The 25,591-nt window shown below is 35.1% G+C and overlaps 1 protein-coding gene and 1 non-coding gene across 6 annotated transcripts in view; one reads left to right on the forward strand and one right to left on the reverse strand.

The window, feature by feature from the left end:
• Positions 1 to 23,390, forward strand: part of TMPO (thymopoietin) — a 28,707-nt gene extending 5,317 nt beyond the window's left edge. Inside the window, exons 2-9 of one of the 5 annotated variants that reach the window (XM_081595360.1) lie at positions 2,945 to 3,071; positions 6,413 to 6,571; positions 11,788 to 11,885; positions 18,521 to 18,640; positions 18,740 to 18,835; positions 19,252 to 19,362; positions 20,274 to 20,362; positions 21,123 to 23,390. In XM_081595360.1, coding sequence (XP_081451486.1) covers positions 2,945 to 3,071; positions 6,413 to 6,571; positions 11,788 to 11,885; positions 18,521 to 18,640; positions 18,740 to 18,835; positions 19,252 to 19,362; positions 20,274 to 20,362; positions 21,123 to 21,408 — 1,086 coding nt within the window. In that variant the 3' untranslated portion in view covers positions 21,409 to 23,390. Of the gene's footprint in view, positions 1 to 2,944; positions 3,072 to 6,412; positions 6,572 to 7,559; positions 10,219 to 11,787; positions 11,886 to 18,520; positions 18,641 to 18,739; positions 18,836 to 19,251; positions 19,363 to 20,273; positions 20,363 to 21,122 lie in introns of those variants that run through there. The other 4 variants (XM_081595361.1, XM_081595362.1, XM_081595363.1 and 1 more) reach the window with 4 other exon arrangements.
• A 1,412-nt stretch (positions 23,391 to 24,802) lies between these two features.
• Positions 24,803 to 24,874, reverse strand: TRNAW-CCA (transfer RNA tryptophan (anticodon CCA)). The gene has a single exon. It is a non-coding gene; the product is annotated as a tRNA-Trp (tRNA).
• Between the last annotated feature and the right edge of the window lie 717 nt (positions 24,875 to 25,591).

The following is a 25,591-nucleotide window of genomic DNA, read 5'->3' on the forward strand; positions in this document are numbered from 1 at the left end:
AGATTCTTCACAAGCATAGCTTGAGTTCCAGGGAACTCAGATGGGAAGCAAAGGTTATTACTCTCTGAGGGGCAGTTCTAAGAGAGACAAAGGATGGGCCCAGGAGGAAACAGAGATTACTTAAAGGAACAAAGCTCGTTGGAGGCAGAAATCGGTGCAACTAATGATCCCTTCTTCCTGGTAAAAAACTGCTGGTTTGATAAACGTGTATACTACACTACTTGGTAAATATGTATACTCCCAATTTTTATATTCTCATTAAATTTGATATTTCATAGAATGGTGTTACTTTTCTGGAACTTTTTTTCATTAGAAGTAAAGCTCAGGTGCCCTGATACGAACACCTGCTCTGTTTGACTTACCTTATGCCAGTTTATTGGCCTCTTACTCAAAATTTCTTTGTACAGCTCTAGTTTTTCAGTTTCAAGAAAATGTAAGGAAGCTGGTTTCCTGCTTGGATTTGCTAAGGCTTTGTTCTTTCTTAATAAGAAGTTGATTTTTTTAAATTAAGTGGCTAATTTCTCCCTCATTGGATGGCACTTTGATTCATTCATTCAACGAAACATCTATCAGGTACCTTTTCCTATGTCAGGCATTCTTTTTAATTTGAGATGCTTGGGTTACAATATGACAGTACTCCTGTTTTGTGTTATCCTCTTAAATGCTACATCCAAAATCACCTGAGCTGCACGTTAGAATAAAGATTCTCAGGCCCATGATTAGGACTCAGAATGGGATAAGACTTTTTAAAATAGGGGCAACTCTTCCAAAAGTTCTGTGATTTTGATAACAGACCAGACTGAAGGACTATTGCTGAAGGAGTTTATCATCTGGAAAAGGTAAAGCATATGTGCAGATAACTAATAAAAACTAAGTAGTAAATGTGGTGAGCACCAAAGACAGAGTTCTTGAAAACCTCAGGCTGCATCCAGACGTTGAAACTCATAGATGTTAAGAGAATTTGAACATTCTTGTGGTTGGAGGAATTTTTTCCTACAAGTGATCTATACCTAAAGTATTTATGTTACACAATGGAGTTTTTCTTCCCAATCTATTTGGAAAATTCAAGTAGGTGACAGGATTAGGTCTCTTTGGGGTTTTTTTCCGGTTTGTTTTTTTAAAGCCTTTTGTAAAGAACTCAAGGATTTGATATATAGAACTCTTAGACTCTAAGCAGCTATTTTGACATCAGGTGTAGATTGCTTGAGATTTGAGCTTGATGATCCTAGATGAGTACAATTTTAAAGCCCCCTAAAAGTACCCTTGGTAATTTTTCACGACACTTAAAAAATTGTATCGGCAAGTTCTCTTGTGTTGATGACATTGTTCTTTTATGCTCTTTCAGTTCAGTCACTCATTCGTGTCCGACTCTTTGCGACCCCATGAACCACAGCACATCAGGCCTCCCTGTCCATCACCAACTCCCAGAGTCTACCCAAACCCATGTCCATTGAGTCGGTGATGCCATCCAACCATCTCATCCTCTGTTGTCCCCTTCTCCTCCTGCCCTCAATCTTTCCCAGCATCAGGGTCTTTTCAAATGAATCAACTCTTCGCATCCGGTGGCCAAAGTATTGGAGTTTCAGCTTCAGCATCAGTCCTCCCAATGAACACCCAGGACTGATCTCCTTTAGGATGGACTGGTTGGATCTCCTTGCAGTCCAAGGGACTCTCAAGAGTCTTCTCCAACACCACAGTTCAAAAGCATCAATTCTTCGGTGCTCAGCTTTCTTTATAAAAGTCCAATTCTCACATCCATACATGACTACTGGAAAAACCATAGCCTTGACTAGATGGACCTTTACTGACAAAGTAATGTCTCTGCTTTTTAATATGCTTTCTAGGTTGGTCATAACTTACGCTCTTCATATAAAGTTATTTCACATTTTTATTTGGTTGAAAAACAAATTCTAGTACATGACCAAATAGTGCCTGGCTTTTCTTTCCCCCTCAGCATCATTGGAAAGTAAACAGCCCATACAACTTTATGATTTTTGCCATTTTGCATAAAATATTTCTAGGATGCAGTATTGACTCTTCTGCCTTAAATAGTAATCTGGGCCTACATTGACTTTGATCTTTGTGGCCATTATTTAAACAACCATTTATATTCAGTACTCTGATGCTTTTTGGGATTACTGAGACATTTGTAAAGCTATTTGCCACAACACTAAAAGGTAACCATACTTTCACTCCCTTCCCCTGTGTAACCTTGGAAGTTTATATAGTTTTTCCAGTAAATAATGCTATTTCTTAAATTATTTTAAAAACCACCTTTAAATTTTTTTTTCTCGGCGCTTGTTCCACATTTTTCAGCTAGTCTTAGTGAAATGGTCATGTAGATTGTGTGGCAACAAAGCAGTAACAGGTGATAGGTATTCATAAAGTCTGATTTCCTTCATGTGTCAAAAAACTGGCTACTAAAGTCACTATATACAAAAAGAATATCCGTTTGGGCTTCTTAAATTCTAGCGTGCTTGTTTAAAAGCAATCATTTTTATACATAACGTGATTAAACATTTATGGTAAAGTCTTAAACTTTGCTGGTTTAAACTGTCAAGAATTATTGAAACGCCATTAGTAAATTGTTATTTACGAATATCTGAATGAAAATGTTCTGACCCAGACTTTTGCTCTTTTGAATTTTTGGTGCCATCACCTCTTCTAGATAGGTTAACCAAAATTGACTATTTTAATAGTAATAACTAAAATTTGAGTTACTTGCTTGGCTTGTTAGGTTTGTATAATTATAATTAAAATTACAAAATACTTTTGAATAATGAGTTGCTTTTAAATTAATCAAATTGCTAAGCCCTACTGTAGTATAAGTCAGCCTGAAGATAAATTTGCATGTTTACTATATGCAGTGTTAGTCATATAGTAAATGAAAATTTCTTAATTTGGAAATTTTAATTAAGAATTGATAACTGGACTTTGTTTACAGAAAGCCACAAAGAAAACTGATAAACCCAGACCGGAAGATAAAGATGATCTAGATGTAACAGAGCTCTCTAATGAAGATCTTCTGGATCAGCTTGTGAAATACGGAGTGAACCCTGGTCCTATTGTGGGTAAGCTGATTAAGTTTCAAGTATCTTTTCATGAAGCAGTCCCCCAGATTGTTTTCCCCTCTTGTCTAGCAGGTAGAGTTTTTGTTCTAAGGGCCTGTCTATCATTAATTATTTTTATGACCAGGACTTTAGTTTCCCTAAATATAAATATAGATGAGGGAAATAAAATTAGATAATTGAACTATATAATCTTAACTATATAATCCTCAAGATTACCTCTGTTGAGATTATTTCATTTTGTGCCTGTATCATATTGCTTGGTGAGACATAATGGGTCTTATGTAACAGCTGAGGAAAATCTGAGGTAACATAGCTGGCCAGATTAATCCAAATCAGTAAGTTAGTGACAGACTTGTTAATATAACTCAAGTTATTCAATTCCCAGCATAGTATCCCCTCTTAGTTATCATTAAAAATGCAGTTTAAAAAATCTTCTCTTAATTGTAATTCAAGAAGGATACCCTAAAGAAACTGAAAAGAGAAAACTTGAAAGTAAATACCCTAGATTTTCATCATTTGGTTATTGTTAAGTCATTAAGTTTGCAAGGCTGATATGCCTTAATTTTGGAGGATCTTGGCAATAAATTCAAGATGAGAAAGTTCCATTTGATCTTCTAAGTTACATAAAATTTTGAGTACTGTAGATTTGTGAGTTTTTACCTATACGTGTAGTTGCAAATAAGAATTTAGAATATTGTCTCTTTTGTTTTATTTAATGTACTGCTTCCAAATAGATGATAATAAGCCTATTAATATAATTATGAACAGACAATATACTTTTTATAATTTTCATTTAAAATTATAAAAGGAGATGCTGGAACCTGTGTATTGTGTATCAAACATATTAAATTACATGTTGATATGCCAGTTGTTTGTTTTTTTCCCCAGCTTTATTGAGGTATAATTGACAAACAGATGTTGTACATATATGGTGTACAACTTGCTGTTTTAATGTACATTGTGAAATGATCACCGTAATCAAGCTAATTAACATATCTATCACTTCATATGGTTTTCTTTTATGTGTGTATGTGTGGTGAGAGCAAAGATCTACCTTCTTAGCAAATTTCAAGGATGTGGTACAGTATTGTTAACTATAGCCCAAACCATACTTAGATTTCTAGAACTTATTCGTCTTGTATGACTGAAATGTTAAGTACAGCTCTCTATTTCCCCTTCCCCAGCTCTTCATCTTAAGACTACTTTTATACATAGCATTCTGAAATAAACATTGTTTCTAGAAAATACATTTATCATTTTATTCCTCTTATAGAAATCAGGGAAAGACATACATTAGTGTTCAGTTCAGTTCAGTCGCTCAGTCGTGTCCGACTCTCTGCGACCTCATGAATTGCAGCACGCCAGGCCTCTCTGTCCATCACCAACTCCCAGAGTCTACCCAAACCCATGTTCATCGAGTCGGTGATGCCATCCAACCATCTCATCCTCTGTCGTCCCCTTCTCCTCCCGCCCCCAATCCTACCCGGCATTAGGGTCTTTTCCAATGAGTCAACCCTTCGCATGAGGTGGCCAAAGTATTGGAGTTTCAGCTTCAACATCAGACCTTCCAATGAACACCCAGGATTGATCTCTTTTAGGATGGATTGATTGGATCTCCTTGCAGTCCAAGGGACTCTCAAGAGTCTTATCCAACACCACAGTTCAAAAGCATCAATTCTGCGGCACTCAGCTTTCCTCACCGTCCAACTCTCACATCCATACATGACCACTGGAAAAACCATAGCCTTGACTAGACGGACTTTTGTTGGCAAAGTAATGTCTCTGCTTTTAAACATGCTATCTAGGTTATCTATCCATAACCTTCCTTCCAAGGAGTAAGCGTCTTTTAATTTCATGGCTGCAGTCACCATCAGCAGTGATTCTGGAGCCCAAAAAAGTAAAGTCTGACACTGTTTCCACTGTTTCCCCATCTATTTCCCATGGAGTGATGGGACCAGATGCCATGATCTTAGTTTTCTGAACGTTGAGCTTTAAGCCAACTTTTTCACTCTCCTCCTTCACCTTCATCAAGAGGCTCTTTAGTTCCTCTTCACTTTCTGCCATAAGGGTGGTGTCATTTGCATATCTGAGGTTATTGATATTTCTCCCGGCAGTCTTGATTCCAGCTTGTGTTTCCTCCAGCCCAGCGTTTCTCATGATGTACTCTGCATATAAGTGAAATAAGCAGGGTGACAATATACAGCCTTGACGTACTCCTTTTCCTATTTGGAACCAGTCTGTTGTTCCATGTCCAGTTCTAACTGTTGCTTCCTGACCTGTATACAGGTTTCTCAAGAGACAGGTCAGATGGTCTGGTATTCCCATCTCTTTCAGAATTTTCCACAGTTTATTGTGATCCACACAGTCAAAGGCTTTGGCATAGTCAATAAAGCAGAAATAGATGTTTTTCTGGAACTCTCTTGCTTTTTCGATGATCCAGCGGATATTTACATTAGTGTAAAACAAAGTAAAACTATTTTTGGTTTTAAGTTGTCATTGATGTTTAACTAAATTATTTATAACCAATTTTATTTTGCTATGTAATTGGTGTGTAATTTCTGTTTATAACACATTTTCCATAAAATGTTATTTTTACTGCAGCAGTATATTTAAATATGATTTAACATCTTAAGTTTACTGTGTTGTGTGTCAAATATATTGAATTTTTTAAAATCTGACTTACAAGGCTATTTCCATAACTGAATGGCCTCTTATAGGCATATTAATCTCTTAGAATTGTGCAGTTTAAATCATAATAATTTAGAGTATAATCTGTTTATAAACATGATTTTTCTACAAAGGCAAATACTGTGGTGGCGCTAGTGGTAAAGAACCTGCCTGCCAGTACAGGAGATGTAGGAGATGTGGGTTCTATCCCTGGGTCAGGAAGACCCCCTGAGGAGGAAATGGCAACCCACGCTAGTATTCTTGCCTGGAGAATCCCATGGACAGAGAAGCCTGGTGGGCTGCAGTCCATAGGGTCGCAAAAAGTCAGACACAACTAAAGTGACAACAGTCACTACATAGTACTAGAGAAATTACACAAAGTTCAAAACTTTTCAGTCAGAGATACTCAGTCATACATGGCTCTTCAGTAGTAGGATGTCCTTAAGACCTAAATCAACCTATTGTGTACTCCATGCTACTAAAAAGAAAAAAACATTGTTATAATCATGTATTAAAATCTCAGGAAGAAAACCTGTTTTAGAAAATATTTTAAGCACTTAAGTTTAGAAGAAGACACAGTGAAAAGTAACCTTTTTGTGTTTCTAAAGATAATGTCTGAGCTGAATCTTAAATAAGACAATACAAGTAATAAAGCAAGTTCTGCCTTAATGCAGGAACAACCAGGAAACTATATGAGAAAAAGCTGTTGAAACTGAGGGAACAAGGAACAGAATCTAGAGCTGCTACTCCTCTGCCAACAATTTCTTCTTCAGTGGAAAATACAAGACAGAATGGAAGTAATGACTCTGACAGATACAGTGACAATGAAGAAGGTAAAATTTTGTGATGTTAATAAACTATATAATCAAAAAAATAAAAAAATATCAGACTCATCAGATATAATAAACATGAAGAAGATAAAATTTTAAATAATACCAAGATGTATGTAGATTTTGTTCCCATCATTAGTCCTCCAAGTAATTTAATACCTTTTGTTGAGAATTCTAAGAAACAGAAAAGTACAGATGTCTAATTTTTGTCACATAAAATTGCCAGGTATCCTTATCTTTTTTGCTGCAAGTCTCATCTTTCTAAGAGGAAAAAGTGTTACAAGTAGAGACAGTTTCCCTGCTTACCCCTTTTGGAGTAACATCTCCATAGAAGCAAACACTATCATTAATTTGATGCTTATCTTTGCAGCCTATTTTTAAATACATTTTCATATACATCTGTCTGTGGTATTGTACTTTTTAAAAAATCGGTGTGATATCATGCTAAATATTGCCACTTGTTTTTCTTTATTTTATGTTATATTACTAAAATCTCTTCTTGATTTATTACATGTCTGGTTGATTTCTCATATAGCAGTAGTATTTATATATGACATGTTTTCTCTGTTCTCTATTGATAAGCATTTAAATTTATAATTTTTGCTAGAAGATCTGATTTCAAGACAACTATAGTAAATAATTTGACATATTTTTTGTGGGCCATTTTAAGCAAAATTGGCCATGGTATATAAATATTTTTCAAGTAGTATGTAAAATAAACAACCTTTTAAAATTTATTATATGATCAACTTGACACTTATAAATTTTAAATTCATATGACTTGTTTGTTAACTCATGACTATTTAATGACTCAAATTGCTTATATCTCTATAAGCATTGCCTGTCAGGGCACAGTCTGTCAGATTGGTTGTTCTGAATATGAAATATAGAGTCTTTTCTTTCAACACCACTATGTTAGCAAAGAGGCAAAGAGTAGAATCAGCTTAAACACAAGTAATGCTTAAACTTCCTGCCTCTTTTGCCTCTACAGGAAAGAAGAAAGAACACAAGAAAGCGAAGTCCACTAGGGATTTTGTTCCTTTTTCTGAACTTCCAACTACTGCCTCTGGTGGATTTTTTCAGGCTATTTCTTTTCCTGAAATCTCCACCCGTCCTCCTCTGGGCAGGACAGAACAACAGGCAGCTAAGAAAGTACATTCTTCTAAGGGAGACCTACCTAGGGAACCTCTTATTGCCACAACCTTGCCTGACAGGGACCAAAAGTTAGCCTCTGGAGGTTTGTTTGTTTCCTCTAAGTCTAGCCATGATAGATGTTTAGAGAAAAGTTCTTCGTCATCTCCTCAGCATGAACTCACTGCCATGTTGGTCTCTGCTGCAGCTTCTCCTTCACTGATTAAAGAAACCACCCGTACTTGCTATAAAGACACAGTAGAAAATATTTACTTTGGAGAGAAAAGTGGAATTCAGCCATTATGTACCAAGAGGTCCCATGGTTCAGATCAGTCAGTTCTCTCCAGTGAAAGGAAAGCACTAGAAGAGTCTGAGCAATCACAAGTAATTTCTCCACCACTTGCTAAGGCAATCAGAGATTATGTCAGTTCTCTGTTGGTCCAGGGTGGAGGAGGTAGTTTGCCTGGGACTTCTAATTCTACACCCCTTCTCGATGTAGAAAATACATGGAAGAGAATTGGTCCATCTAGTGTTCGAGAAACTGAACCCCTATCTCCTCCACAAAAATTACGGAGATTCAGTGAAAAGTCAGTAGAGGAAAAGGATTCAGGTTCCTTTGTGGCATTTCAAAATACACCTGGATCTGAACTGATGTCTTCTGTAAAATCTGTTGTTTCTCACTCACTCGCTACTTTAGGCATAGAAATGTCTAAGCAGTCACAGCATGATAAAATAGATGCCCCCGAACTATCTTTTCCCTTCCATGAATCTATTTTAAAAGTAATTGAAGAGGAGTGGCAGCAAATTGATAGGCAGCTGCCTTCATTGGCATGCAAGTATCCAGTTTCTTCTAGAGAGGCAACACGGATATTACCAGTTCCAAAAGTAGATGATGAAATCCTAGAGTTTATTTCTCAGGCCACTCCACCAGCGGGTATTAAGGCAGCTTCCACTGAGTCCTGTGATAAACAGTTGGACTTAGCACTTTGTAGAACCTATGAAGCTGCAGCATCATCATTGCAGATTGCAACCCACACTGCCTTTGTGGTTCGGGCTCTGCAGGCAGACATGAGTCAGGCTGCACAGATTCTTAGCTCAGATCCTAGTTGCACACACCAGGCACTTGGATTGCTAAGCAGAGCATATGATGCAGCCTCATTCCTTTGTGAAGCTGCCTTTGATGAGGTAAAGATGGCTGCCCATACGATGGGATCGTCCACTTTAGGCCGCCGCCACCTCTGGCTAAAGGATTGCAAAATGAATCCAGCTTCTAAGAATAAGCTGGCTGTTGCTCCCTTTAAAGGTGGAACATTATTTGGAAGAGAAGTAGTCAAAGTAATTAAAAAGCGTGGAAATAAACACTAGTAAAATTAAGAATAAAGACATCTATGTAATCTTTAATATGGAAACTTGGCAGCTTTTCTAGGAATTTGAAATACTTTTATGCTAAAGTGTCAAACTTCTACCAGTTAAATTGCACTATAAAAGTAATTGCCTACATATAACTGCCTTTTTTAAAAAGAGACTAACAATTTAAAGCTTTTCTAGATTTTTTTTTTTCAAATTGTTGTTCCGATTTTAAGATTTTCTTATAGCTCTTTAAGAAAATTCCATTAACTAGATTATAAGTTGAGTCTTGATGGTTTAAATATTACTAAATATCTCTTTGCTTTCCAGAACTTATATTTTCTACATATTTTCTCTTCTCACTTGTGTTGTTTTTGCTGATGTCTACAGTATTGTTCATAATATTCCAAATCAGTACAACTCAAAGTGCCAGTCTACGAACTGTTACTTATCCATAGATAAGATAAGCATGTACCAGAATTTGAATCTAGACCAATGACAGGGTTTATTTTTGAGGTAAAATTTTATTGAGAGAGAAAGACAGTGTGCTGATTTACATTCCGGTGCAAATGCCTCATTTTTTCATGGACTGGTAGTGAACAGTTGGTAGACCACACTTTGAGAAATACTGCTCTAGACCATAGTATTCTGGGATACTGCAGTCTCACCATAACTGTAAAACTATAGTCAGATGAATTAAGAAAAACAGAACTTACACTCTTAAGGTGTGTAGTAATTCATGGATGATTTGGCTTAATCTAAGCTAAATTTTCAAAGCAAATTTAAGTTACTAGTTTTTTTTTAAGTTATAGGAAATCATACTGTATACCAGTTTCCGTGTGTCAATATAAAGCAGTATATTATTCTTTGTTTTCATTTCTATGATTGTAAGATGAGAGAGTCTAATTGTAGAGGCACTTGATTATTGAATTTCTTTGTACTTTTATGGAAAATAGTAGATTAAGTATAAGCAAAATGCAGTCTCTTGGGACTCACAGCTATTACTATATTCTTAGACTAACCTGTCCATCTTTGCAGCTTTCTGGGAGTAATTTTGTTATTTGTCTTCTGAAATGTACATGTATACATGTACCTACTAAGTACTCTGTGATTTTTTTAAATGTGTAACTGTAGAATGCTTCTGCAAATTCAATAAAGTTGTTAAATTGGAACAGTTTTGTGTGGTCTCCACAAATATGTTGTATGTGTGTTTTATTCTTGGAGTTGCAGCAAGTTAGATATTTGTGGATGAACATGCCTTTTCCATTTCCTCATAGAAACTCACCTGACATTCCAATGGTATAGCTGAAGATATTCAGATTATTGGGTGTTTTTTTTTTTTTTTCTATTTAAGGACCATGGGTTTGTTTTTTTTTAATTGAAGTATAGTTCATGAGGATCATGTTTTTTATCCGCTATTGAAATTTAAGTTTGTAAGATAAATTAGTCTGTAACCAGATAACTAATTTTTGTAACCAATTTCTGCTAACTCCTATTGGGTTCTTTACTTTGTGCTTTCTTAACGGACATAAGACTTTTTGTTAAGGATTGTCCCATAGATAATAGAACTATTAATAGAATTACTAGGAAGTGGGGGGTGGAGTTGATACCTTAATCCTAAATAAAGATGGAACTATCTGACATGGTAAAAAAAGGAAAAATCACTGTTTATTTTTGGGAAACTTTCAAGTAGACTGAAGTGACTAGTACTAGTCTAGATAGTTAGTAAGCCACATAATTATCTTGACTATTTTTTAGTGAAACTATTGACTTCATGAAAACTAAGCTTTTATCCTAAGAATTGACTCCATTTCTGTCTCTGATAAAATAATTTAACTTTTTGTTAATAGAAGTGACAGCATTAATTTTGTTACACTAAAATGGCCACAAAAATATGGAAGCTAACTAAAATTTTTATCAGTCTCTTGAAAAATCTAGCCCCTCAAATGGTGATAAAATAATACTAGGAGAATGGGATTTTGAACCATATAAAAAGATACATGTATTTGAGTTGTTATGGTAATAACCATCATGGTGATACACTAAGTAATATATATATACTAGCTTCTCTTCAAAGAAATGTTACTTTATTATGGAGAGAAGGAGAAGTGACCTGTGATTGGTTGTACTTTTCTGTGAACAAGATACCTCCTTGGGAAAAAAAAAAACAAAGTCACACAGTCATGTCCTACTCTTTGTGACCCCATGGACTGTAGCCTACCAGGCTCCTCCGTCCATGGGATTTTCCAGGCAAGAATACTGTGTTAGCAGCTTGATACCATACAAGTTTTTCTCATTCTTCAAATTCTTTATAGCATCTTCCCTTCCATATTCTAAATTTTAATTTAATAACCTTTGTATAGTAATAATGCACTGTATTGAAACAAATAGTAACTATGCGTTTTAATGTCCTTTTCTCACTTCTAAATTATTTTCAGTGAAAAGCCTCTGGAATTTTACATTGTTTCAGGCTGTTAGTCCCAGGGAAAAAAAAAGAGTAAATAAGAAGAAGTGGTGATCATATTATGGAGTGGATGACATAAAAATGGACTAAAATAAGAATGAGAAAGAACAGTTTTTAAAGACAGATATTGCAGTTAACCAGTTTGGGTCTATTGAGATAATACCAATAGACTTGTTTTACATATCAGTGAAACTAAAAACCAGAGTTCCAAGAAATGTTAGGGTGACAGTTTATGCTGTACTTCAGAGAGTAACGGTTTCTCCAATGTTATTTCCAGACTCTAAAATAGAGCTCAAGCTTGAGAAGAGGGAACCACTAAAAGGCAGAGCAAAGACTCCGGTAACACTCAAGCAAAGAAGAGTTGAGCACAATCAGGTATCTTTAGCTTTATGATCACTGTATTCAGGTGTAAGTAATCTGCTACAACACTTATTTGCCTGTGTCCCTGCCTGTAGTTAATAGTTGACACCCAGAATCCAGCACATTCAATAATAAAGTGTTCATTAAATGACTCTGGAAATCTAAACTTTGTGTGTTCTGTCAGTAGTGTATCCTGTGTTTACTGCAAAAGCCAAGTGTTTAGTAAATGTCTCATTTGTGTTTGATTCTGTGCTAAGCATGGTTCAGAGCCAGTCATGTTGCTTTTTTAAGAGAAATGCCAATATTTTTAAAAGGTAGAAATACCTAAGCAATTCTGATATGATAAAAGGCAGGGTAATGGTTTCATATTTGTGTCTTTGTTTCTAGGTCTTTGATTTTGCTTTTATTTTTGTCTTACATTCTGTGGCTTTTCTCTCAGTTCTGAAGCTAGTCTGGTCTTAAGACCATACTGTTTTCTTTCCTTATTCTAGATGAAAATTCATCATTTTATAGGTGAGGCAAGGTGCAGTTTTCCAAAAGGAAAATGTAGAAACTAAGTGAAAATTAAGCACAGAAATCAATGAATTCAGTTTACAAAGTATTAACTAATCAAGGATTGATCTATCCCTAGAGTTGTTTTCCTTATCCTTTCTCTGTCTCATTGGCTGTTTATCTTTTTCATTTTTCCTTTGTCATTTTTTAAGTCACACATCCTCAGTGGAAGTGTTGATTTCTTAAGCCGTGTGTCTCTTAGTTTGATGCAGTTAGGTTGAATTTCGAAACTGTTATTAGCAATGAGCTTAGTGACTGGACAATGTATAGAACTTTGAGTGAAAGAACATTTTATTTAATACTGAACAAAGACTGGAATATGTATTTTGTCCTTTTATCTGTTATTGCCAGGGAAGAGCTGCAGGGGCACACTGAAGAATAAGGAAATAACAAAGCAAGAGGCACTAGGAAGATCTGGTGAAGAGCACTGAAATAGACAGACATGGAGAACTTTGGTCCAGTTAATGTAGGCAAGATGGTTTAGTGCTAACAATGCATTAATTTGTCAAATACCAGGTTAAAAAGAGATTGAGGTTGGGAGGATGGTATTAAATATGGTTCAAGGGGTAATTGTTTGACTCGAGGAATCTAAATCAAAGGACAGGATAGATAGTGAATGCTATGCTATGCTAAGTCGCTTCAGTCGTGTCCGACTCTGTGCGACCCCATAGACGGCAGCCCACCAGGCTCCGCCGTCCCTGGGATTCTCCAGGCAAGAATACTGGAGTGGGTTGCCATTTCCTTCTCCAGTGCATGAAAGGGAAAAGTGAAAGTGAAGTCGCTCAGTCGTGTCCGACTCTTAGCGACCCCATGGACTGCAGCCTACCAGGCTCCTCCATCCATGAGATTTTCTAGGCGAGAGTACTGGAGTGGGGTGCCATTGCCTTCTCCGATAGATAGTGAAAGGAGAGAGTAAATTTAGGAGATGGCAGGCAGGATTTAGATGATGGCTTTATTATACAAAATTTAAATTGTATAGAAAAGTAGAAGAGTTTATTGACCATTCCCAGAACCTCAACAGTTGTTAACATTTTACCAGTTTTATCTTCATCTGCACCGTTGCTAGTTTTTTTGGTTTTGTTTGTTGCCGAAGTGTATTAAAACAAATCTCTAACTGCCTCTCATTTCACACATTAAAATGTCAGTATTTCAGTATATATCTCTAAAAGATAATAGATGGATATTATTTTATTTGGAATGATAGTGGCATTGTGTATGTGTAAATAATTCTTTCATATCTGTGTTCAAAGCTCTATACATTCTTCATACAATCACCTCCAGTTTCAGAAGTGTCTCTTTTATGATTGAATTACTCGAATCAGGTTGCATACAAATTCCACATATCACTTGGTGTTTTGGGGTTTGACTTAAGTCTGTAGCTATTTCTGCTGTAACTGTTTTCCCTCCCTCCATTTATTTGGTCATGAAACTAGATTAGTTCTCTACAGAATGTCTCACTTTGTGGATTTGGCAGATTGCTTCTTCAAGGGTCATTCTTTTATGCCCTGTATTTCCAGTAGACTGGGAGTTAGACTTCTAGTGGGGCTATGCAATAGACCTTTCTGTAATGATGGAAATATTTTATATCTGCTATTCATTAAGTAGCCACTAGCCACAGCTAATACTTGGAATGTGACTTGTATTTTTACCTATATAACTAAAATTCCTTTATAAAGAACTTGCCCTTGTGAATTGCTTGGTTACTTTGAAATAAAATTTATGTAGGAGAGCCAGGATAACTGCTTACGTGCCTTTTATTTGCCAGTGTTCAAATTAAGTGCCCTAGTCATTTTGAAGGGTGATCAATAATATATTTTTACTAGTATGGTTTTTATATATTTAATATATGATCAATTGCAGTCATTGTTTTTTTTAATGTTCAAATCATACCATCCATAGCTGCTGGGAATTGCTGAGTTGGTTTCTCTCTTTTATTGACCCCATTTGTCTTTGATAATTTCTTGTTTTCTGGCACAGTAAGAAGTCCTGGGCTCATGTATATTTCCTGCCTCTTATAAGTCAGTCATTTTTTCCAAAGAATTCCTAATCCGTTTAGTGGAAAATATTACTTGGAACCTACCTACAACCTGGATGCCAGGGAGTTCTTTCCTGCTTGGTTGTCATTGTTCTGGGCTTTCTCAGTTAGTAGAGCTAGTGAAGTGTGGAAGTGTTAGTTGCTCAGTCATGTCCAACTCTTTGCGCCCCATGGACTGCAGCCCACCAGGCTCCTCTGTCCATGGAATTCTCCAGGCAAGAATACTGGAGTGGGTAGCCATTCCCTTCTCTAGGAAATCTTCCCAATCCAGAGATCGAACCCAGGTCTCCTGCATTGCTGGCATATTCTTTACTGTCTGAGCCACTAGGGAAGCCTGAGTAGAGCTAGGAATACTTATTTTTTAGAGAGAGAAAATAGGTCATGAATTTCTCAAGTTTATGAATGTAGGCTATTTTCTAGGTCTTATTCTGACTCTACTCTTATACTGAGTATCTTGGTTCTTAATAGCTTCTTACGTAATTTTCACTATATTTATATTTCTAAATAACAGTATTTACTACTAATAGTAAAACTGCAAATTACAGTTTCAGATTGGGGGCAGTTTTTCTTATGCTAAGGATATAAAATCAAAATATTTTGCTTAAAGTCACTTGAAAGAATTTTTTTCTCCTTTCATGTTTATTTTTAATTATTGAGAATATGTGTGGTTTTATTTGTGCAAAAGAAGAGTCAGAAATCTGGCTTCTGTCTTTGTCCCTTCTATTCATAGGTTACTATTTCTATTAAATTCTGGTTTATATTTTGTTTCTTTTTTAAAATACAGGTAAATAATACATTTATCTCTTTATTATTATTTACACTTGCCTCCTTATATAAAAGACAGCCTACACTGCACATTTCTGTCTTTCTGTTTTTAATCTGAATACGTATCCTGGGGAATCACTTCATAACAGGATATAGTAGAGCCATCCTTCTCATTGCTTTGTACCATTGCATTTTATGGATTTACAGTAATTTTTTCAACCACCAACTTTCCTTTTGGTGGATATTTGGATTGTTTTCAGTTATGTGGTATTCTGAGTAATGCGAAGGTGAACCAACAGACAGCCTTTTTGCGTGTGTTGTTTCATGTTTTAGTCAGTTTATGAAATCTAGAAGTGAAATTACTGGGCAGTTTTTCTAGATGTTAGCAAATTCCCCTGTGTAAAAGTTGAAGCATTTTCCATTCCCACAAGTAATGTGTGGGAGTATCTTTCTCTCCTGGAGAAATATGGTCCCATTTTTGCTTTGTTTTTTGATGATAATATGAGTAACCATATTGGTCATGTTTACCTAAATCAGTAGTTCTTAGTAAGGTGGATTTTAATTATCCTGATTATCTTTTTTATAAACTAGTTATAAATTTGTTTAGAGCTTGTATTTTTACTGAGTGGGATTTATATAGCCTCCTTTAATAACCTAGTTCCTGCATTCTCATGTGCCTCAACTACCTAATGTCTTCTGAATAACTTTGTACCTGATAGATTTTTTTGTTTGTTTGTTTCTTCCTCCTGTTGTCTCCATGATAAATTGACCACTTTCTATAGAATATCTTGCTGTACATAGATGACATTACAATTCTTACTTTGACCACAGAGCATATAGCAGTCACATTACTAATTTTACATAACAATGAGTTTCTTTTCAGTCAGTAATTATTTGATCCATCTTGAAGTAGTTATAATACTGAATGTAATTTGTTTTTTATTCATACTTCTGAAAGTCATTTGTTTCATAGTGGATTCTGGTAGAAAAAGAATTTTTTTTCAGTCTTCAGGGTATCTTTTCTGGTTGTGTGAAAGATAGTTTTCTGTGAAGATAATTAATTCTAAATTAAATAGTGATAGTCAAGAACTAATAAAAATTGGTTGACAGTCCTCAAGCAGAGAACTTAATAAACCTGATCCAAAGAAAGCATAAATGATTTATAGAATCATAGGAAGAATGTCCTTCCTTTCCCTGTTGCCAACTATTCCCACAGGCAACCAGTAAGTTTCTTCCAGGGAAGAAAATTTAAACATCTTTAAATGGAACTTGGCCTTTACTGTCAAAGATAACTAATTTTTAAAATGTAAACTTTTTTTTGTATAAACTGTAATCGTTTCAGCAGATGTTTGGTAAAATTTTTGATGAGATTATTTCAGTTGTTTATTCAGAATAAAACAAATGGAAAGTCCTGGAATTTGGTAAATAACCACTTTTAAGGGAAAAGGATGTTTCTTCACCCATTTACCTTCATGGTGATAGGTAAAATATTTGGTCTTGTTAAAGTACTCTTTATTATTTTTATTGGCCTTGAGCAATTAATTGATTATTAAAGAGGAAGCACTGTTGGAATTAGTTTGAAAAAAATACTTGACTTTGAAATGGATAAGTCAGTTACATTGTCTTAAACCAGTTATTCTCAACCCTGGCTGCAGATTAGAATCCCTTTGGAGCTACAAAATTTTGTTAAGCCCAGGCCAGTCTAGAAGCGATTCTGACTTAATTGGTCAAAGGTGGTGTTGGGGCATTTTGTGTTTTTTAAAAGCTTCCTAGATGATAGTGTGCCACCAGGATTGAGAACCTCAGATTAAAACTAGTGTTCCATGCTACTCAGATAATCAGAAATTTTAACTATTAAGAAGCATCTATGGACAGAGGAGCCTGATGGGATACAGTCCATGGGGTCATAAAGAGTCGGACACGACTGAGCGACTGAGCACGCACACACACATTATATATGTGTATAATTTGTTTACAGATTTGTCTTTTGACTGACATTGTTTACATTCAGCAAATTTTTCCTATTGATAGTATGAAAAGAAACCCAAAGATCCAGATTATGAGTCAAAGGGGAAAAACTTATATAAAGTCAGTTCCAAATAGAGATAAAGACAAAACCAGGTGTGTGAGACAAAGTGTGTACCTTGTGGTGTTTTGGTAGTAATGCTTCCAGCCAAATGCACTTCCTTACTGGATGACTGTTCTTGTCCCAAGATAAGAGTAAAATATATTTCTGTCTTTAAAATTAGTAGACACTAACTTGGATATAAAAACATCAGTTATCTATATAAAATATTTGCTTGAAAGCAGAAGTGACAATTTAGGCATATTCTAGTATAACTAATCATTTATGGACGTCTCCTAGTTAAAAGAATTTAAAAGAATCCTCTGATAATAGAGGTTTCAAAGTTGAATAAGGTGATACTTGGAATGTAGACTCTGAAATCTTACTCCAGAGCTACTGAATCAGAATCTACATTTTAACAAAAACTTCAAGTAGAGGCACTAATCTAGTGCTTTTCACACTATTATGTGAGGACTGCTAAATTATTTTTTAAATGAAGAAAGTCATCGACTTTCTAGGGAGAAATAAACCTGGGAGTGGAAATGAACAATGAATGGTCTATCCACTACCACTACAAACTCCCAGTGAGGAGTGAGTAGCACTGAGGCTTGGCAGTGACATTTTAGGCTTGCCTGTCCACAAATGCGAGGAACACCTGGTTTTTGTTTCTGCTCGATTATGTTACCTGTTTCTAAGACGAGTTTGACACCTGGGAACTTTGAAGTTTGGGTAGTTATGTTAGATTATTAAAACTGATTCTATTTAAATAGTCCTAACTGCACGATAAGACTAATGTTTAATCTGTTCTAACAATTATAAAATTTATATTTGTTTTTAAAAGGAAACTAACTTCTTATATATAACAAATGGCTTTCTTACAAGTCATGATCAGCCTGCTTTTTTGTTTAGACAGCCAGAGATGCAGCTATGATACTGAAGCCATATAGCGAACAAGTCACAAAAGGAGCCAGTGATAAATTGATGTGTTTCCCCCACACACACTTTTATTATAATATGTGAGCTCCTATAGTTGGACTCTACCATATTTTCAGTGTTTTCTGATGCCTGCATATCTGTTCAGTCATTACATTTAGTGATACTTGGAAGGCAGAGCATTATTTTCAAATGCTGGCATTTAGAAACTTTAATGGATTCTTAGTGTGCTAATATGGCCATCATTATTAAGGTTTTGATGTTAGAATATGACTTTTTAATGTGTCGATGCTTGAATAGAGCTATTCTCAAGCTGGAGTAACTGAGACTGAATGGACAAGTGGATCTTCAAAAGGCGGACCTCTGCAGGCATTAACTAGGGAACCTACAAGAGGGTCAAGAAGAACTCCGAGGAAAAGGGTGATGCAAGGCTTACTGCCTAGAATTGGGTTTTCAGATTGGTAGGGTCTTAGTGGTTATTTTATATTTATTGTTTTTGTTTTGTTTTCAAACTAACAGGTGGAAACTTCAGAACATTTTCGTATAGATGGTGCAATAATTTCAGAGAGTACTCCCATAGCTGAAACTATAATGGCTTCAAGCAACGAAACCTTAGTAAATATGTTTCATAATATACAAGTGGTATTCTTTGTAAATTACCCTTTAATTAGAATTGGGGAGGTGGTAAATTTTGACAAACTTCAAACTTAAATGTTTTTAAGCATATTTTAAATTCATTTCCCCCATATAATTCTGAATTTTAGAATTTTTCAATATAGCCACTTAAATATATATATAATTCATTGTGGAAGAATCCTTAGTGTTATAAGGATACTTTTTTGCTAACATGTTTAAAGAATGATAAGGCTTCCTTCACATGTGAAACACTGAATAATTTTAGGTTCTTATGCCTAAATTTTTATTAAGGGAAAGTTTCAAATATTACAGAAATCGACTATCTTTTTTTTCTTTTAACATTGTCTTTGTTTTGTTTGGATAATTCTGAGTCTGAATAATTTGAATCTTGGCAGGTTGTCAATAGGGTGACTGGAAATTTCAAGCATGCAGCTCCTATTCTGCCAATCACTGAATTCTCAGACATACCCAGAAGAACACCAAAGAAACCATTGACAAGAGCTGAAGTAAATGAATAAAATTTAGATCGATGCTATCATTGATCTTTTAATGAAGAAATATTTATATTTGTTTTTTGGAGTGGGAGGGAGCAGAGCTTTCTTAACTGGGTGGGGTGTGTGTGTCTATATATGTGCATATATTATCTTGAAGGCATACTTTATTATTAGTGACAGTGAAAAGTAACATTAATATAGTATAACATGCTAATACTATCCTCTTGCTACTATGTGCCTCTTTTAAGTTCCATTTTTCAAGGGAGTGGTTATTTGTGTGCTGCTTGTAATATGTCCTCTTTGTTAAAATGTATCTGAGTTGAAAGTGTTACTTGGGCTATGGGGGAAGCTATATTATCTTTCATTGAAAGATCAGGTAATGGGACTTTACAGTGCCTTTGTATAATACTTGAATTAACTCATAAAATTAAGCTTTAAAGTACTAACTGCATGATATATTATAATTTTAATGATTCTTCAAAGATTGTTTTGATCTGGGTATAATGGTAATTTAGCAAAGCAATTGGGTTGTTTAAAAAATTATTTTGTTTCTTAAGTTTATATGTTCTATATTTGATCATTTGTTTTATTACAAAATTAACAGGAAGAAACAATATACTTTTAATGTTAATGAAAAGCATCAGAGGGAACTTAACACTGCCATATTAGCTGTTGAATTTTATTTTTTTGTTTTTGAATGTGTGATCCCCATTAGAACATAAACATATCTTCACATTGAGGAAATTTGAAGAGAGCTTTGGAAATGCATGGATAATTAAGCAATAATGAATTTATAAATGGCAGTTGTAAAAGTTGGATAGATTTAAGTGCATTCTTTTCTCTGTAACTTCTGTTTAAAATTATGTTCTAATCATTGTGCATTTACACTAAATTTTAACTTGTGGTTGTTTGTTTCTTAATAGGTGGGAGAAAAAACAGAGGAAAGAAGAGTAGAAAGGGATATTCTTAAGGAAATGTTTCCCTTTGAAGCAGCTACACCAACAGGAATTAGGTATTGACATACACTGAAACAAGTATATAATGTCTTCTGTTAGGGCATTTTAATTTGTTTCTTCCCACTTCTATTGAAGTATATTTAACACATTAAAATTGTATAAATTTAGGGTGTACAACATAATTATTTTATATATTCATATATAATCAGGAATTTTAACTCTTCACAAAATCATTGTGCCTCTGTTCTCAGAAGTAAAATGTTCTTTCTGGGAGCTCTTTAATTCTTCTAAGCACTAACTAGTTCATATTCTTGAAAGTTGAGTCAATTCCAAAGTTAAATTTGTTAAGCTGAAGGGTTGTTAGTAAATCAGTTTACCCTATTATGTAATTCTTATTTTTAAATCTAAACTGAGAGCCAACAAGAAGGAAATCAGTTTTATTCCTGAGAGTTTCTCTTTTCTAATTGAAAAGACTGCTTTTAGATATCTGTTGAATTATTTCCTCATGGGGGAATCACAACCAAACTAACTTTATTTTGTTTTCCTCTTAAACTTGTAAATATATTAGCTCTGAAAAACCTTCAAAAAGGCAAATTTAGTGACTATTTATAATACTCTGAATAATTATTTTCTAATAAAACATTTGAATCTAAATGAAAAATGTATAGAAGTTTTAAATAGGTTGACTGATGACAGTTTTTTACTGTTACCTCAAAGAATGTGTTTGGAATTAGGAGTGATAATGACATTTTATATTATTTAGGTCATGACTTTATCTAATATTTATTTTTCTCTTCTTCCTTTCACTCCCAACAGTGCTAGTTGCCGCAGACCAATCAAAGGGGCTGCTGGCCGGCCATTAGAACTCAGTGATTTCAGGATGGAGGAATCGTACTCATCTAAATATATTCCTAAGTATGTTCCCTTGGCAGATGTCAAGTCAGAAAAGACAAAAAAGGGACGCTCCATTCCCATGTGGATAAAAATTTTGCTCTTTGTTGTTGTGGCCGGTTTTTTGTTTCTGGTCTATCAAGCTATGGAAACCAATCAAGGAAATCCATTCTATAAGTTTCTATCTAATGACTCTAAAAAAGTCAACTGAATGATATGTCTTTGGCACATTCAACTTGGTCTCCTATTTTTAATAACTGTATCAAAAAAAATTTGTGTACACTTGTTGACTCAAGAACAAAAAAAATGTGATTTCACCTCAATAACTGTAGTATTCCATTGAAAGCAAGCAAGATATATAAATGGACTTCATTTAATGTTTTGGAACTTTGGACTAGTAGGAGATCACTTCGTGCCATATGAATAACCTTTTTTAGCTCTGGAACTTTTTTGTAGGCTTTATTTTTTTAATGTGGACATCTTTATTTCTTTTTTGAGAAAAATGTTTATTGTTTTTGTGTATTTGGGAAACAAGAAGGGCAAAACATGGCAGTATAATGTGAAGCTACACGTTTAGATACTTTGAATTCTTACAGAAAAGATTTTAAGAACTACTCTCTGCTGAATAAAATCTAGAGATAAGGAAAATGTGAGATTCAGTAAGAGAAAAAGTAACTTGGGATTCTACTTTTTGTAACTGCAACAAAGTTTGATGGTGTTAATGGGGGAAGTACTGGGATAATCTCTTCTGTAACCTTTCTTAATAGTCATGTTTTTGTTGTAGCCCTACTGTACTCACTTTTTAAAAGATAACTAGTATCATGAATGTCCTACTTCAGTAAGACCCATTTAAATGAAGTTGATTTTAGCAGGTGTCTATCAGTGCAACATATGTGTGTTTTAGAGAACTGTTAGCTGGCTGTACATGTTTTTAAAGACTGTTTGGCTAGCTATAAAGCTATAATTGGAAACTTGTACTTTTTATTTACAGAACATTTATTCTATCAATCCAATTTGTTACCAAAATACTTTTTAGATAAATAAGTGTGTGTGTGTGTGTGTTTAGAAGTTAGAAATTTTAAACACCAGTCTTAGTTTCCATTTGGATTCATTACTGAATTATCTTCTGTTACCAAAAAGAAATTTTGCCAAGGTTTTTTGCCCTATATTTCCCAACATAATTTGATTTGAAAGTGCAAAAAGACTGTGCTTTTAAGCTACATTACAAACTTTCCTTGGATACACAATAGTTAACACATAAATTTATAAACTCTGAAATTGAGGCGGGCATTATGATTTTTGTTTACTCTTGAAATGGTTAATTTTATCCTTGTGGTTGATTTCTTGTTTTAGCTAAAACTTACCTCATGTGTAACTTTGGTAAAGTAGTGGGTAATTGAAATTTCTATAGAATCAAGTAAAACAAAAATTTTGACGTAATCATTTGTTTCAACTTTACAGTCATTGACAATAAAGCACATTAAAAATGTAAGTTATTTTTAAATATCATCTGAAATAGATACTTTTTAAAAAGAAAAAGCTGAAGATGTATATTTAGATCAGCACACAATTTTGATTTGCATCAGCCCTTGTGTGACATTTAGCTTTTAGATATTTTGTAGACATTTTCCACTTACTTTGCAACTGGACCAGAAACATTTGCAGGTCTGGTCTCTGCAAAGGCAGTGGGAAACTTACTCCTAGGTGAGAAATGCTTGCCTCTCCAAGTAAAAGTATTTTGAGATGAGCCACAGAGGGAGTACGTTTTATTCAGCGTTGCCTCTATACAGTAATAGCAGTCTACTTTTACTTACTTTGTTTGTAAACTATGTTTCCCATCTTTTGTTTATAATTAGAAATTGTGAGAAGCTGCATTTAATGTTCAAAAATGTGGGAGGATAGATCAGACTTAACATGTATGTGAGATCAGTTTTCTAGTAGAGGAGGTATGGTCCAAACTAGCAAAAGTAGGACCGGGTAAAACATGTAGTCTTTTTTTTTTTTTTAATGTGTACTGGTCTTTTGTCTGTGTCTGTTTAATTCCACTAGAATAAATGTGTCCTTGATGTAAATGCAAAGCATTTCTTCCTAATTAAAATTGTAGATGTAGACTTTACAATATAATTCAATAATAAAAAAGTGATTAACCTCTAGTTTTGTCATTGCAATAAATACTTTTTCAAATAGCACAAACTGTAAGGTTTCCTGGTAACATTTTGTATGTGAGATTTGTGGATTATTGAATTTTAGTTCTCATTTTAGTCTACTCCTTTATGTTTTGCTTCTAGTTGTTGTAATAATCTGGTCCTCTTCTTCCTAGGTAAGCAGTGTATAGCTATTATACTCACAGAATGATGTAGGGAAGCAAGCTCTCCAAGGTACCTCTCACTCTACATACAGCATTTTGCAATATATTGTCTCTTGATGTCTCATTTCTCTTCCATTCATGTGGTCAGGTTGTCACTTTGAATTAACAGTCACCGAGGGCTATTCAGAGTTCACATGACATCTTTCCACCAAAGATTTAAGAAGAAAGCAGAGGAGACATGGAGTCTTTAGTGTGGGGAGACCCAAAACAGTTCGGTTCTGTTATGTTCTGATATAAAATCACTAGTTGAACTGACACTTCATGACATTTATGATATGTTCACAGCTCTTCGAAATTGCTTATAAGATTTTACTGCCCACTTGAACAAATATATATTCAGTATCTCTTCTGTGCCAGGTAAAAGGTTTGGAAGTACATGGATGCACTTTTAGAAATATCTCTGGGGGAAGTAGTTTTTTGTTTTTTAAAGGAAAAATATTTGACCATCCAATTAACTAACAGCAGCATAGGTTTATTAGGTGTTAATTGTATTAATTGTTCTTTAATTAAGAGGAATTAGTAATATTTAACCCTTGTAAGCCAAAGAACCAAAAATTGGTTAGCTTATTTGGAATAAATCAAAGCTGACTATGCAAATACAGTCCTAATAAAATGTGTTTATACTATAGCACTACTGATTTTGTTGCCCAGAATTGAACACATTGAACTTGTGATAGTGAATAATCTGAAATTGTGAAGCAATATAAAGTGTACTTGTTTTATTTGGTCTAGTGACAAAAATTGTACTCAGTTTATGGTTTGATTGGGAGAAGAAATAAATTCTCTATTGCTCAATAGCAATTAAGCAACCTCAGAACTTACCGGGTTAAAACAGTTGTAGTTTCTATGTGTTTGAAATCAGGGAGTAACGTGGCTGTGTGGTTCTGGCTCCAAATCTCATGACTTTTGTAGTTAAATAGAATCTGAAGGTTCAGCCGAGGTATAATGTGCTTCCAGGCTTATGGGGTAGTTGACAGGCTGTGAGAGAGACATCATAGGTTACCTGAGTGCCCCTGTGATGTTACAACCAGCTTCTCCCAGAATAATCCAAGAAAGTGCACCTTTGATTAAAGCCACAACATTTATACAGCCTTATCTTGGGAATGATGAGTGAAGTCGCTCAGTCGTGTCCGACTCTTTGTGACCGCATGGACTGTAGCCTACCAGGCTCCTCTGTCCATGGGATTCTCCAGGCAAGGATACTGGAGTGGGTTGCCATTTCCTTCTCCAGGGGATCTTCCTCACCCAGGGATCGAACCCGGGTCTCCTGCATTGGAGGCAGACGCTTTAACCTCTGAGCCACCAGGGAAGTTAATACCATCATTTTTGTCATATTCTATTGGTTTTACAGGCCAGACAGGGGAAGGACTACACAAGAGTAAATACCCAGAAGGTGAGATGATTGAGGCTCATCTTGGAGTTTGGCTACTACAGCTATCTTTAAGGGGTTATATAGATATTTACTTTGGCCATTCCTTAGCACTTGAAAACAATGTAAAGTATTGCTTTGGAATATATAGGGACATTTCTTTGGAGCCTAGTTTGATCTGTTCATCATTCCAAAAAATTATATGTCAAATTAAATATGAATGAGTAGCAGTGAGACTCCAGAGAGAGGTAGATTTATCTTGCGTAGGTAAATTTCAGTTCAGTTCAATCACTCAGTCTTGTCTGACTCTTTGTGACCCCATGAATCGCAGCATGCCAGGCATCCCTGTCCATTACCAACTGCCAAAGTCTACCCAAACCCATGTCCATCGAGTCAGTGATGCCATCCAGCCATCTTATCCTCTGTCATCCCCTTCTCTTCCTGTCCCCAATCCTTCCCAGCATTAGGGATTTTTCCACTGAGTCAACTCTTCACATGAGGTGGCCAAAGTATTGTAGTTTCACCTTCAACATCAGTCCTTCCAATGAACACCCAGGATTGATCTCCTTTAGGATGGACTGGTTGGATCTTCTTGCAGTCCAAGGGACTCTCAAGAGTCTTCTCCAACACCACAGTTCAAAAGCGCTTGGCTTTCTT

This window comes from Giraffa tippelskirchi, chromosome 4 (assembly GCF_054371585.1).
Source record: "Giraffa tippelskirchi isolate mGirTip1 chromosome 4, T2T-mGirTip1v1.2.pri, whole genome shotgun sequence".
In the NCBI taxonomy this organism is placed as follows: Eukaryota; Metazoa; Chordata; class Mammalia; order Artiodactyla; family Giraffidae; genus Giraffa; species Giraffa tippelskirchi.